Raw genomic sequence first — 14599 nt, 5'->3', positions numbered from 1 at the left:
ATCTATTTGTTTTATTAGTATATTTCATCACCTACTTGTTCATTTCATTTTAAGTTTAATAATGTATTCATTATGTTTTTATTTGTCCATTTAATCAATATTACTATATCTTGTATTATATCTTTATGTATATTTGATTTGATGAAATATAAAGTCCATATGAATGAACCAGGTCAAAGGTTAAATAAAAATCTTCAGTTTGTGTCAACTGATCCAACTGAAATCTTTTTATTATTATTATTATTATTATTAGACATCCACTGTTTAATAAACTTTCACTGAGAGGAAACTGTTTTAATCCTTTAATGATTGATCGATTATTGATCATGAAACTTGCTGACAGTTTTTCTGTCTTTATTAAAATGTCTGAAACATCAAACACACATTTACACCTCACTATAATTTCACATCATATTAGCATCAGCTGTACACAGTATGCAGCATGCTAACAATAACTGATCAATAACTAATTCATATCTGATCAGCACAGACTGCAGCTCTTCAGAGCGTGATGATGACGATGGAGAGAGCGTTCTCTATAGCTGATACAGAGTCATCTTTAAATAAGTTAATAATCTTTTTTTTAAGCAGCAGAACCTCAACTGCAGTGATCTTCATTAGGTTGTTCTACTGAGACCTCAGGGTTGTATGAAGAACTGTACTCACGACACCCTCTACCTTTAGGGTTCTTGTTCTATGTTCTGTTTGTCACAGGCTGGCACTGGAGCACAAAGTACCACAGTTCGGCCAGAGACAAGGAACCAAGCGCTGTAGAGTCCGGATTGAGAACCTGAAACAAGAGTTCTACATTTACAGAAATACTGTTGCATGGTTCTACGGGTCAGAGCTGAACTGAACGTTTCTTGAGTATGTTTAATGTAGAACCCTGTGATCAAGAGAGGCTTCAAATGCAGAGGAAGGTTCTAGAGTTCTATGCAGAGAACAGTACTTTGCAGAGAAATGTTCCAGAGCCCTTTTTGTGGCAGTTTTTGTGTGGTGTGAATGACCTAGAACCAACCAATTATATCAAATAGTTATCAGTTACTTTGAGATCGGTTCTAGTGTTGGTTCCGCTTTACAAGAACAGATCTGTTGTCACAGATTGGAGAATATCAAAAGCATGTACATGTTTTGACTTATCTAAGGGTTCTACATCAAGACACTTTGAAAGTTCTTAGTGCAAAATTGTTCTAGAATTTTAGAACAAACAGATTGAGAACGTTCTCCAAACGTGTGTGCGTTCTGTGAGTGATCTAGAACCCCCTGTTGGAGCAAATGTTTTAATATCAAGAGTATGTGTGGATTTGACTGTTCAACCCTTGCAACCGAACAAGGCTTCTCCAGCAGAGATGGTTCTATACAAAGAATAGATCTTTGAAGAACATTACTCAACATCACTCAATATCAATCTTTAAGTCAGCACTGGTTCTAGTGTATGAGGAACAAATCTGTTGTTAAAGATGTAGATTGTAGAACATTCTGGAAGCATGTTTGTTGTAATTAATCTAGAACCCTGCTTTAGAATATTTGTGTGATACAGAATTCTTTGTTGGAACAAGATCCAAATGTAGAAAACACTTCTATTAGTGCTGTCAGTGTTCTACACAGAGCTCCCAGCACAAGTCAGTGGGGAAGTTCTGGGAGATGGAGATGGGGCTCTATAGGTTACTGTAAACAAGTTCTGTGTCAGAGTCCTACAGAGTAAAGAATGAGGCCTCTAGAGAACAGTTCTCTGTAAAGAAATATTTCAGAACTCAACGACAGTTTAGACATAAATGCATGAATCCGATATGTTCTATAACCTGGTGGCTCAACACAGAGAAGAGCGGTGGTTCAATAAGGTGAAGGTTCTAGAACAATGAGGTGAAGGGTGTGTCGGTACAAGGTGAGTGAACTCTAGAGAGACGGTTCTAGGAGTGTGTGCAGAGTTCTTGAATCCAGTGTCCAGTCATATTTTGGTGGTGCAGCCCAGACGTCAACAGGACATTCTAGAGTGCTATAAGGTGAGGGTTTGGTCTTTGGTGCAGTACAAAGACCAGGTTCTCACCAAGTTCTTCTTGTTTAATATTCTGAAGTCAACGAGAGGCTTCAGGAGCTCACAGATGGATGCGAAGTGACTGTAAAACTCCACATTAACAAGGTTCTAGACATGTGAGGGGTTGGGTCATAGCTTAGGTTGGTGGTAGAACCCAGATCTCCAACAAAATATTAAGGAACTATAGTATGAAGGTTTAGTATAGAATTCCATAGCTAAAGGTTCTACGAAAAGAGATCTTGATGGTTATTGTGGAAGTGTGTGAGGAGGCAAGGATCTCATCCTCATCAATGATTGTGATCCAGACATTTTATACCCATGAAATAGATGGGTCAATGTTTTTGGTAGAACCCAGACCTCCATCAGAGGGTTCTAAAAGGGCATTCCTCCAGAGATCTGTCGGGCCACCTGTTCGTCCTGGGTCTCCTCCTTATCCTTCCTCTCCTGGTTCCAGTCCTTTAGACCCTCCGGCAGCGTCGTGTCTTCATCCTCGCCTCCGGTTCCCTCCACAAACTCTTCGTATGTCGACTTCTCTGCAAATGGACGTTTTCCCAGCAGCTCCACCATGTCGCTCTTATCCAGAACCTCCTTCTCCAGCAGCCGCAGCGCCACCTGGAGAACACCACAGGAACATTATGGTCAGGGTCAGAACTCCGGATTGTGCTGTTTGTGTGAATGATCTAAAACTCTGATCTGGAGGGAAGGTTTTAGAGCTCTACACTAGAACTCTTGTAGAGACAAAGAAATGTTCAAAAACTCTAGGACAGAGTTCTATATGTGAGAGCTGGTTCTAGTATATGAGGAAAAGATTAGTTCTTCTAATAGAACATTGTAGAACAATAGAGAACATTATAGAAATGTGTATGTTGTCACTGGTCTTGCTGCTTACAAGAGGTTTCTGGATCTGAGCAGGGTTCTAGTGAAGGCTTTAGAACTTGTAAAGATCCTGTCACACAAATGTTCTAGAACTCAAAGATAGGGTTCTGTATGTCAGAGCAGGTTAAAATTTATGAGGAAAAGATTTGTTGGTACAACAGGTGGTAGAACAGCAGGTCAGCAGGATATTCTAGGTCTGTTTTAGGTCTTAGGTTTTAGAGCTTTACATCGAGACACCAGTTCTCAGGACAGAAATGTTCTAGAACTCAATGAGAAAGTTTTATCAGTAAGAACTGGTGGTACTTTATGTACAACACCAGATTGAGAACACTCTAAAACTGTATGTGTTCTGTGAAGGACCTAGAACCTTGTCTTGGAGCAAAAAGTTTTAACATCCAAAGAGTCGTGGAGTTCTCAGCACAGGAATGTTCAAGAATTTATGTCAGGGTTCTACGTTGAGGTTCTAGTTGATGAGAAAAATATTAGTTGTTACAGGTGTAGGTTTTACAACACAAAAAGCAGAACGTGTCTATTTGTGCCATGAATGATCTAGAACTTTGTTTTAAAGAAGTACAAAAAGTTCCTTTTAGTACTTAATTTATCTGGAGTTTCACCATCACCTCGTCTCCACCTGAGAGGTCTAGAACAAAGACTGTGTTGTGACCTGTGAGGTTCTTAAAGGTAGGTCGTAGGTACCTTCTCCACCTCTGCCTTCTTGTTGTTCAGCAGCTCTTGGGTTCTCTGGTACGCCTCGCTGATGAGGGTTCTGACCTCGGTGTCGATGAGCCGAGCCGTAGCTTCACTGTATGGTTTCTCCAGAACCATTTCGCCCTGCCGGGGGAGGTCGAAGGAAACCTGACCCACCTTTGCATTCATCCCAAACTGAACGATCTGCAGCAGAACACATAGACCAGGAGATCAGACCGACAGGAACCTGAACAGGGAACTTGAACTTCATGTTGAAGTTCATCACCTCACAGCAGGTCATCAGCTGACCCTAACCCTGACCTTCATAGAACCCTCAATAATAATTAACTGCTAAGACTTCTGAACTCTGACCAGTGACCCCTCTGTCCTCTGACCTGTACGTAGGCACTCTGGGTGACCTCTGACCCCTGAGATTTCTAACTTGTGACCTCTGACCCATGTGACCTCTGACCTGTGACCCCTCTTGCCCCAGACCTGTGACCTCTGACCTGTGCGTACGCGCTCTGGGTGACCTTGCGGAGATCGTCCTGAGCTCCGGTGGTGATGCGTCCGAAGAAGATCTCTTCGGAGACCCGCCCCCCCAGAGTCATGCACATGCGATCCAGCAGCTGCTCCTTGGTGTACAGGTACTGCTCTTTGGGCAGGTACTGAGCGTAGCCCAGCCCCTTCCCTCGGGGGATGATGGACACCTGGACAGGTAATCATAGCAACACAATATGTAACACATAATGTCATTGAAGGATGAATGAAGCTGCAGTAAATGTTACAACCTCATAACGATGATCTGATTCAATTATTGATCCATTAAAACTGTTCAAATAATCAATAATAAGTTCTTCTCAGACCTGATTCTAAACCAGGCCCTCCATCAACCAATCAGGTCACAGGAAACATGGTCAAAGTGTTGAATACTGAACAGAACATTATGATGTCAGAGTGAAGTTGACTTTTGACCTTTTGGATATGAAATGTTATTTTAAACTGAGTCATGATTAGTGAGGACCTGGTCCTAGTCCTGGTCCTGGTCCTGGTCAGTTCTGGAGAACATTAAATTTCATTTGAACAGTTGATCCATTTAACAGTAAGGCTGACCTTTAGTAGAGGGTCAGCGTGCTCCAGAAACCATCCAGCAACGGCGTGACCGGCCTCATGATACGCCACCGTCTTCTTCTCCTCCGGCTGCAGGACCTGAGTCTTCTTCTCCAGACCTCAAACAGGACCAGCAAGAACCAGATTAAAGTCCTGAACCTCGACCACAACAGCAGCAACCAGGTCTGAGACCACAGCCAGGTGAATCACAACTTCAAGAGTCTGACACAGATGTTACAAGCTCAGACTGACAGGTGCACACATGATCAAAGACTCAGGCTGCTGGTCTGGGTCTGGGTCTGGTCTCGGTCCTGGTCTCAGTCTGGTCTCAGTCTGGTCCTGGTCTTGGTCTCGGTCTTGGTCTCAGTCTGGTCCTGATCTGGTCTTGGTCTCGGTCCTGGTCTCAGTCTGGTCTCGGTCTGGTCTTGGTCTTGGTCTTGGTCTCGGTCTTGGTCTCAGTCTGGTCCTGATCTGGTCTCAGTCTGGTCTGGGTCTGGGTCTGGTCTTGGTCTTGGTCTCAGTCCAGACCTGGTCTCAGTCTGGTTTCGGTCTGGGTCTGGGCTCACCTCCGATGACCCTCTCGATGGCCTGTTCGAAGTGTTTCTGGTTGATGGCATCTGACAGGTGGCGAGCGGCAATCAAAGCCGCCTCGTTACAGACGTTAGCGATGTCTGCGCCTGAAGACGGAGAACAAGAATGAACCAGCAGGTTCTACCTGATTAATGAGGAGTTTCGCTCCCCGATCTGCGGACCTACCCGATTTGCTGAACGGCCCGTTTGCGCATGCGCGAACCGGCCGCCATCCTGTATGGTAACTCCACTTGGACAAACTTCATTATACAACGGTAACTCCACTTGGATATGTTGGTTACCATGGTTACTACCCAATAGCGTCTTTTAAAACACACACAAGTTTACACAGCGGATTTCTACAACAAAAACACAACAACTTCACACACGAAAATGAAGAACTTCACATATTACATGCATTTGAAATACTTCCTTTGTACCGATGTATTCAAACCGAGTGTCACTTCAAGGGAGCGAACTGACTTAAAGCGTGATCGTCAAAACTTCATTGTCAAAGGTAAGTAACATTATGACAGGATACTCTTACTTGTTATTTATTTCTCTGTTGATTTATTTTTCTATTTATTTATGTACATTATTAGCTGGTCCTTTTCTGATCATAGGTTTTAATAATATCGCGCATGCGCAACCGGGCCGTTCAGCAAATCGGGTAACGACAAGGAGAGAACATGAGACCAGGTTTACCTGAGAATCCAGGTGTGAGGGCGGCCATCTTCTTCGCCAGGGCGTCCTTATCCACGTTGACCTCGAGCTTCAGAGGACGCAGGTGAACTTTAAAGATGGAGGCTCGACCTTTAATATCAGGAGGACCTGGGGCAGAACACAGACAGCTGACCAGAACCAGAACCAGAACCACACCAAGAACTATAGTTATTTTAACACCCTGCTCTGTCTAACCTGATCAAAAAAGAAATTTAACCGTTCGTTAGTCTCTCACCAATGTAAATCTGTCGGTCGAAGCGTCCTGGTCTCATCAGAGCCGGATCCAGGATGTCCGGTCTGTTGGTTCCTGCCAGAACCACGACATTGGTCGCCGTGTTGAAGCCTAAAAAACAGAGAGGAGTGAGACCTCCGGCTTTCCTGTCACTTCACTCTTTGACTGAGTATCATTTAAGTTATTTTAGAGGAGACTTTAATTTTTAATAATGACATCATGACGGAGTCTTCAAGGAGCCATTTGTAAGTTTTCTCTGAGCGCATTTCCTGTCAGAGAAAACTCCCATGATGCTACAGGAAACTCAGAATCACTTTAACTATGTCTGTAAAAACATGCATTTCCCATGATTCCCATCACCCACCGTCCATCTCCACCAGCAGCTGGTTCAGCGTGTTCTCCTGCTCGCTCTGTCCCCCAAAGTTTCCTCGCCCTCGTTTCCGTCCCACGGCGTCGATCTCGTCGATAAAGAGGATGCAGGGAGCGTTCTTCCTTGCCATGACGAACAGATCTCTCACCTGCACAGGAAGTGACATCAGCAAAGTCTGAGGCTTGAGACACTGAGACAGGTGGACAGGTTCCCTGAGGCCTAGTTAGTCCACAGAGGAGTCATCATCATCATCATAATCCCCCTCAGTGGAGGAGTCAACTCCAGCTGTGGAGGTCAAAGGTCAATCACTGCTGCTGTGATGGACAGACAAAGTCTCATCTCTGTCGCCATGGTCACTTTCGGTTTATAAAATTTCATAATCTAATCTCTCCTCCCTCTTCGTATTGTGACTGTGAGTTTAAGATAATAATATATTTATATATTATATCATATTACAGTATATAATGTAGTAATTATATAATATACAAGTATATAGAAATATTTACTTATTTTCATCTGACTGTTTATATTATATATATTTATATTTATGTTGACCACCTGCTTCAGAGGAAGATGAAGAAGGCTGTAAACACTCACTCTGGCCGGGCCGACGCCCACAAACATCTCCAGGAACTCAGAGCCGTTGACGGTGATGAACGGTACGTTGGCCTCGCCGGCCGTCGCCTTGGCTAGAAGAGTTTTTCCTGTTCCTGGAGGACCCGTCAAGATGGCTCCCTACAAACAGTCAACAAACAGTGAAATAACAACAAACAGTTAAACAGTCAACAGTCAACAAACGGTGAAAAAACAGTCACCCCCCCTCACCTTAGGGATCTTGGCGCCAAGGTCCTGGTACTGTTTGGGGTTCTTCAGAAAGTTGACGAACTCCATGATCTCCAGCTTGGCCTCCTCGCAGCCCGCCACGTCTTTGAACTTCACATCGATCTCGTCTTTCAGAATTTTCGCCGTTGTCTCGCTGACGCTGAACAGTCCGCCCATCCCCCGGCCGGGACGCCCCGCCCCTGCCGGCCCCCGCCGCAGCATGAACAGCAGGAAGCCGATGATGAGCACCGTGGGGAGCATGCTGAGTAGGAAAGTGCTGGACAGGAAGGGCAGACTTTAGAGTCACATGTAGGAACCAACCAGAGCTGAACCAGAAGTGAATGTGAAAGCCTCAGCGCTCACCCATCGCTCTCGGTGGAGTAAACCACCGGCAGTCTGTTCTCCCCCTCGATGCCGAGCTCGTACTGAGCCGTCTCCAGGTTCCTCTCAAATGTGTCCACGCTGCCAATGTTGAACCAGATGTACTGCTGAAGGAGACAAAGAGGAGGAGTCAGCTCCATGTTGGTCCTCCAGCTGCTGCAGGTCACCATTAAGAACCAGACTGAACTGAAGTCTGTCAGCTAGTGTGTCCACGAGGTGAACGTCTCAAACTCTGAATCCTGCCAAAGCTCCCAGAGCAGTCTCCAGACCTGGACCTGGGCCTGGACCTGGATCCAGGCCTGGACCTGGGCCTGAGTCCTATGGAGCTAACCACAATATACATAAACTGTTTCTATGGAAACACTGTGGGCTGACATGTTGAACTGTGTTGTGAGGACATATGGTGAGAGACAGGTTTCATTCTTTGATTTTCATGTTTCATATGCTTCATATAAATTTATGATCATTTAAGAGTAAAATTAAGTAAAAAGGTTTGTTTAAAAATATACCAGTTAAAATCATTTTGGTTGTAAATTAGATGCCCTTCATGGAAGGTTTTTTTTTATTTTGAAGAGTCAGAGTCACATGACCAGACTTTACTGTACTGTGTGACTGTGGCATTGTGGGTCAGAGAGTGTCATGATATCTGATTATCTTTGTGTGTACTGTGGTAAACGTGACATTTTCTGTGTCGTCTGATTCTCCTCTCTGACAGGGTTAGGCTGCTGTGGGCGAATTTGAAACGATGGAGAGACGCGTGTCGTCTGATGTCGAGAGGGAAAGAGACATGTTGAAGACACATCTGTATTACTTGTTGGACCAGTGGTGCGACACTCAGCCTTCTGACAAACTTCAGCTTCACATCAACAACCTTCTGACTCTACCTGCTGATTCTGCACAATGTCATTCACACAATAACATCAAGTCTGTCCCAAACAGGAACCGAAGCTCTCACCTGACCACGCCTCTAAGCCACGAGACCAGACATCAATACATCTAGATGAGAGGTGGAGCTTCTCACTCACCCCATCCACCGGCGTCTTCCCAGGAGAGAAAACCACTTTGACGTAACGCTTGTTGACGACTTCTAACCGGTCGACCTGAGGAACAGTGAAAATCAATTTTTCTGATTGGTTCTCCACAGTTAAGATGGACACAGGGGGGCGGGGTTTGACATGTTACAGTGATGGCATCATCACTCCTCACCACTCCTTTGGACAGGTAGTTGTTGACAAAGTCTTTCCAGGTGACCTCTCGTCCTCCATCCCTGAAGAAGAAGTAGTAAGTGACAGTGGTCCAGAACGCCGCTCCGCTCAGGAAGTACATCCGAAACTCTTTATCGTCCCAGGGAACGTCCCCCTGAAACCAACAGAACCCGAGCTCAGACCTACACCTCAGAGAACACACACCTGTCTGCCCAGGTGAGCACAGGTAACAGAGACGAGAAGAACGACAGCCAGACTCCTCACACACGGACCTTCTGCAGACGGCTGTACCAGTGTGACTCCTCTTTACGACCTCCTCTTTTCCCCCCTCCTCCTCCTCCTCCTCCTCCTCCTCCTCCTCCTGACTTCCCCGAGGCTCTCTGAGCATTGGCAGGTTTGTTGTCTGAGAAGCAAACAAACAGTATAACAGTGATGTCAAAAGACGTCAAGAACATCAAAGGTTATAGAAACTGTACCAGGGTCACACATCAACACAACTCAGAACCAATACTTCACTTAAGTGTATTTAATATATATACTGTCTGTAAAATACTAGAACACAAACTGGATTCACCAAATTTGGTGGTGTCAGCAGGTGTCAGCGGGTGTCAGCGGGTGTCAGCGGGTGTCAGCGGGTGTCAGCGGGTGTCAGCGGGTGTCAGCGGGTGACAGCGGGTGTCAGCAGGTGTCAGTAGGTGTCAGCGGGTGTCAGCGGGTGACAGCAGGTGTCAGCGGGTGAAAGCGGGTCTCAGCAGGTGTCAGTAGGTGACAGCGGGTGTCAGGGGGTGTCACGGGTGTCAGCGGGTGACAGTAGGTGTTAGCAGGTGTCAGCGGGTGTCAGCAGGTGTCAGCAGGTGTCAGTAGGTGACAGCGGGTGTCAGTAGGTGACAGCGGGTGACAGCAGGTGTCAGCGGGTGTCAGCGGGTGTCAGCGGGTGTCAGCGGGTGTCAGTAGGTGACAGCGGGTGTCAGGAGGTGTCAGTAGGTGTCAGCGGGTGTCAGCGGGTGTCAGTAGGTGACAGCAGGTGTCAGCAGGTGACAGCGGGTGTCAGCAGGTGTCAGTAGGTGACAGCAGGTGTCAGTAGGTGTCAGGGGGTGTCAGGGGGTGACAGCGGGTGACAGCGGGTGACAGCGGGTGTCAGTAGGTGACAGCAGGTGTCAGTAGGTGACAGCGGGTGTCAGGGGGTGTCAGTAGGTGACAGCGGGTGTCAGCGGGTGTCAGCGGGTGTCAGTGGGTGACAGCGGGTGACAGCGGGTGACAGCGGGTGTCAGCGGGTGTCAGCGGGTGTCAGCGGGTGTCAGCGGGTGTCAGCAGGTGTCAGTAGGTGTCAGTAGGTGACAGCAGGTGTCAGTAGGTGACAGCAGGTGTCAGTAGGTGTCAGTAGGTGTCAGTAGGTGTCAGTAGGTGACAGCAGGTGTCAGTAGGTGTCAGTAGGTGTCAGTAGGTGACAGCAGGTGTCAGTAGGTGTCAGTAGGTGACAGCAGGTGTCAGTAGGTGACAGCAGGTGTCAGCAGGTTTCTACCTTTAGTTGCAGCTTCAGCCTCAGAATTTTTTGCAGGCTTCTGGGAGTCTGGAAAATATTTCTCAAAACCTAAAGAAAGAAAAACAGATGTTTGTACCTCTGGACTTGTGAGGACGCTGAAACAAAATGTTGACCCCACACCTCCCTAAACCGAACCTAAACCTGAGACTAACCCCAAAACCAGGACTGAAGGACTGCCTTAATGTGAGAAATGGAGATAATGTCCCCACTTTAACGTCCTCACAAAGATACATATAAATGAACACACACACAGTTTTGTACCTTTAGGTGGTCTGGAGCTCAGCCTCCTGTACGCTCCCAGCAGCTCACTCAGCAGACTCCGCCCACTCCCTACCTGCCCGGCCATGGTGGAACACATCACCTGAACACACATCAAACATGACCGACATCAGATAACAGCAACACAAACTGCACCTGGATGTTGGTGTGTTATTTAAATCACATTATGAAGAAAATAAGTGAGTCCAGCTGCAGCAGAGACACTAATGTTAATGCACTGTTAATAATCAGACAGTCAACACTCATTATTGACTCCAAGAATCTGACCCAGGACCAGTCCAGGAGGCAGACAAACTGTACCTAAATCCAAACTATACGGGTGTTTGAGTCAAGCTTTCAGGGCCAGTCTATCTGGGACTGTGTACCTGAGATAAGGTGATGTTTACCGCCTTTATTCAGCCGCCACAGCCCTGACTGTGACACGTTACTTCTAGTGTGTGGTATTGGTACTTTTACTGGAGTAACTGACTGAGTACTTCTGACCCGCTGCAGTGTTTACAGAGGTGACTGTTTTTTCCGTGAGTCAATGACAACAGCCCAGAACCGTCACACAGGTGAGTCTACCTGCCGTGACACAGGTAACTCGTGTCTGTTAGATACACCGGTCCTGCCGTTCATCCTGCCGGTCTGTGTTGGTCTGTCAGCCCCTCAACGGGGTCACTGTTTGGGCTTGTTTTGGCCGCTGTCCCGGTTAGCACAGTTAGCATGTTAGCATGTTTTCCACCTACCAGCCTGGCCGGAGCGTTGGAGGGTAGCAGCAGCCGGAACATGTTCCTGCAGCCCGCGGACAGCCTCAGGTAGCGATGGGCCATCCTCAACCCGGGAACACACCGACACTGACCGGCAGAAAAACAACAACAACGGCCTTTAAACACAACTCAAGTTCAGTGTTTCTGTTCTGTAATCACACCGCTCCGCCATCTTTAGCGTCCTCTGCTTCTTCACGGAGGTTCACATGTTTATGGAGGAGACAGCGCCCCCTGCCGAACCCCCGCAGAGACACACGTCTAACCTGACGGTCATTGTTAAGTACAGACAGCTCATTTTTAAAGAGTCAACAACAGTCAAATTAATGTTTGTATAGATAAAGTCATTCACTTCTGACTCCCCTCATCATCATCATCATATTAATAATAATAATCCCAATTATTATTGATGATGATGATCATTATTATTATTGTTATTGTAGTGTTTTAGTACGGCCCAGGAGCCGGATTATGACTATAAGTTCATACGGAGTACCATTATTAACATGCACATGTTAATAACAATAATAACATGTTATCTATTAAGTGAGTCTGACTGACTGTTGATCTGTGTGTAAACCTGATGCTTTTCTGACCTTTAATAGTGAAGAAGTTCCTGTGGTTTGAATGGAGGCTCTGTAGCATCAGTGTGTCTGTATTAAGTGTTGGTAAACGATGAATAAGAAGTGAGGGTTTCACACTGATTAATAAACAGCAAATGTTAACAGTTCACTGTCTAATAAAGAGGAGGAGTTTAACACAACAGTTGCTTTTATTAATATCTCTTAACTGATTTATTAACCATTAACAGAGTAATGAATTACAGCTAATAAACTCTCTACCTGTTTATTTATAAATTATCACAATAAATAAGGAGGTTACAGGTGACAGACAGCAGCCGCCAGGTGTCGCCGTGCCACCCCCCACCCCCACGCTCCAATTGCATGCCGGGTAGCCGATGATGGCTGCGGTCTGTGCGGAGGAATGAAGCGGCTGACCGCTGCCTGTTTCCCCGCTGAAACCGCACTCTCTGCGGCCTCAAGTGTTTCAGCAGAGCGGAGCTGCCGGTGTTACTGAGCTATGAGGTAACACCCCGTCACTGCCGGGCACAGACAGGCCGGTTAACCCGGGTTTAGCCCGGGTTTGGCCCGGGTAGTTAGCAGGTTATCCGTCAGCGCTGCTGGGAGAAGGACAGACCGATGCTAACGTGCTAATAGGCTAACAGACCAGATCAGACAGTTAACTTAGCTTAGCTCACACACTGTCTGTTTTAACTTAGTGAAGCATGTAGCATCAGTTAGCTTTACTGTGTCTGTCGCAGTGTTTGAGTGAATTCCCCGACATGCTGCCGCTAGCCTTGTTAGCCGGGCTGCTAAGTGACAGCCGGTTAGCATTAGTATGGGAGCTACCTGATTAGCCTCAAACTACACTACAAGTACGTCACCTAAAGCATGACGTCATCATATGTATATGACATAAGTGGTGAAGTATCTGTCGCTGCGCTCAGGGATGGGGGTATATGTTAACCGGCTAACTGGCTGCTATATGCTGTTAGCCTGTCGGCCTGTGGTCTGAGGTCAGCTGACAGGTCGTCCGGTGGGGGGAGGGTGCAGGTAGACAGGGAGTGTGAGTGACTAGCTGTCAGGCTTATTAATCGATTGATCATGATCAGTTCTGATTCAGAGGTATCAATCTGGTCAAAGCCTCAGACATGGTGATCTGATCTAAAGGTTCAGTAGATAAATCCACTGCCATGAGGCTGTAGAACCCCTCAGCCAAAGGAACCGGACTGATTTAATTATTACTGTTTATTATTATTATTATTATTATTACTAATGAGCTACTGGACACATGAATTTCCCCTAGGGGATAAATAAAGTATCTATCTGTCTATGAAGACGTAAACACAGGACAGATTTGTTTACCTTGTTTACGTCTTCAGTCTTAGTTATTTGCTGATGTGTAATGAGATGCAACAGATTCTGATCAGAACAGAATGATTGGTTGGTTTTCAGCAGAACTTCCTGCTATTTGACTAGCAGCAGGTGGTCAGAACCATCACTTATCTGCAGATTAACTGATGATGAGAACAATGTTTGAATCATGTGTGGCTGCAGCTCGGGTCCAGAGCCATGTTGGTTCTGATCAGTTTGACTCTGTGAGTCGTTGGTTTGTTGCTGTAGTTCAGCAGCTTTTGGCACTTCCTGTATAAACAGGAAGTCAGTGAGTCTGTGCAATCCGCCTCCTTCAGACTGTTCAGACCTCCACCAGCTCCCGTGAGATGCTAACTACGCTAATAATTCTGAAAAGATGCTAACTGTTCTGAAAAGATGGCAACTAGCTAACTGTTCTGACCCATCTGCTAGTCTCTGGTTCTGGTCTCAGACTCCTCCTCTGAGTCTGGGTCTGACTGAGGCTCAAACATGTGGCTGAGTCTCTCTGATGTTTCCTCCTCTCACCATCTTGATGCTCTTTCACCTGTCCACCTGGAGCCAGCAGGTGGTGGGCGGGGCTAAAGATCCAGGTTTTCTCAACCAGGAAGTCAGAGGAGATGAGCTTCAGACCCAGTTTTTATAATGTTTCATGTGGAAACTCATTTTGATGATGATTGATTATTTTTGTTGATAATTTTAAAGTTAGATGAATTTGTGCAGATTAAAATCCAGCTGTTCTCCTTCTTCTCCTTCCTCACTGCAGCTCAGCTTTTAGTTTTTTTTAACTTGTAGGTAGGAGTGTGTTGTTGTTGTTGTTGTTGTTGTTGATGTTTTTCTTTTTGATGGTGGGGTTTTAATTGTCCACTGGTAAATTGTTAGAAGTTTTGAAATGGACCATTTAAGTTTTTCTTCTTCTCCTTCTTCTCCTTCTCTGTAGGAGCGGTGTCCTGTTGCCTCCAGGTGTCCTGGCTGTCAGACTATGCTGTGTTTGTCCACTGGGTGGCGCCTCCTGAGCCGAGCTCACCGCCTCCCTCCCTGCTGCCCCCACCGCACCGCTCAGTCTGTTGCCATGTACGCCACCCGCCT

General features: G+C 46.2%; 2 protein-coding genes across 3 annotated transcripts in view; one reads left to right on the top strand and one right to left on the bottom strand.

Moving 5' to 3' along the window:
- Positions 1-289: 289 nt before the first annotated feature.
- Positions 290-11771, bottom strand: LOC111659196 (AFG3-like AAA ATPase 2). Of its 2 annotated transcripts, none has more exons than XM_023412054.2 (17): positions 11562-11771; positions 10816-10915; positions 10534-10602; positions 9284-9414; positions 9013-9165; positions 8832-8906; positions 7789-7913; positions 7429-7702; positions 7201-7338; positions 6598-6751; positions 6237-6344; positions 5984-6109; positions 5275-5385; positions 4712-4827; positions 4108-4308; positions 3608-3802; positions 290-2647 (listed from the first exon to the last, which is right to left on the bottom strand). In XM_023412054.2, exons 1-17 carry the CDS (start codon positions 11643-11645, stop codon positions 2408-2410), a joined length of 2400 nt encoding a protein of 799 aa, XP_023267822.1. In that variant the 5' UTR covers positions 11646-11771; the 3' UTR covers positions 290-2407. The 2 variants fall into 2 exon arrangements, with proteins under 2 accessions (XP_023267822.1, XP_087031685.1); XM_087175559.1 differs by having other exon boundaries at positions 7789-7910.
- Positions 11772-12524: 753 nt separating this feature from the next.
- The window catches only part of fastk (Fas-activated serine/threonine kinase), a gene marked incomplete at its 3' end in the record, with an annotated part of 5295 nt that continues 3220 nt past the window's right edge, over positions 12525-14599 (top strand). The window contains exons 1-2 of the mRNA XM_023412043.2: positions 12525-12664; positions 14451-14599. The exon at positions 14451-14599 is cut by the window's right edge and continues 662 nt beyond it. Coding sequence (XP_023267811.2) covers positions 14493-14599 — 107 coding nt within the window. The remainder of the gene's footprint in view (positions 12665-14450) is intronic.

This window comes from Seriola lalandi, unplaced genomic scaffold, assembly GCF_002814215.2.
Source record: "Seriola lalandi dorsalis isolate HSWRI2012SDOR001 ecotype SW California unplaced genomic scaffold, Sedor1 jcf7180002054475, whole genome shotgun sequence".
NCBI lineage: Eukaryota > Metazoa > Chordata > Actinopteri > Carangiformes > Carangidae > Seriola > Seriola lalandi.
The sequence above is the reverse complement of the archived record's forward strand: the minus strand, read 5'-3'. Positions and strand labels throughout refer to the sequence as shown.

Coding starts and splice junctions, on each gene's coding strand:
- LOC111659196 (XM_023412054.2), bottom strand. CDS start 11,645: ATGGCCCATCGCTACCTGAGGCTGTCCGCGGGCTGCAGGAACATGTTC. Junction 10,603..10,815: donor GAGCTCCAGACCACCTAAAG/GTACAAAACTGT, acceptor TTCTTTCTTTAG/GTTTTGAGAAATATTTTCCA. Junction 6,110..6,236: donor CGACCGACAGATTTACATTG/GTGAGAGACTAA, acceptor GTTCTGCCCCAG/GTCCTCCTGATATTAAAGGT.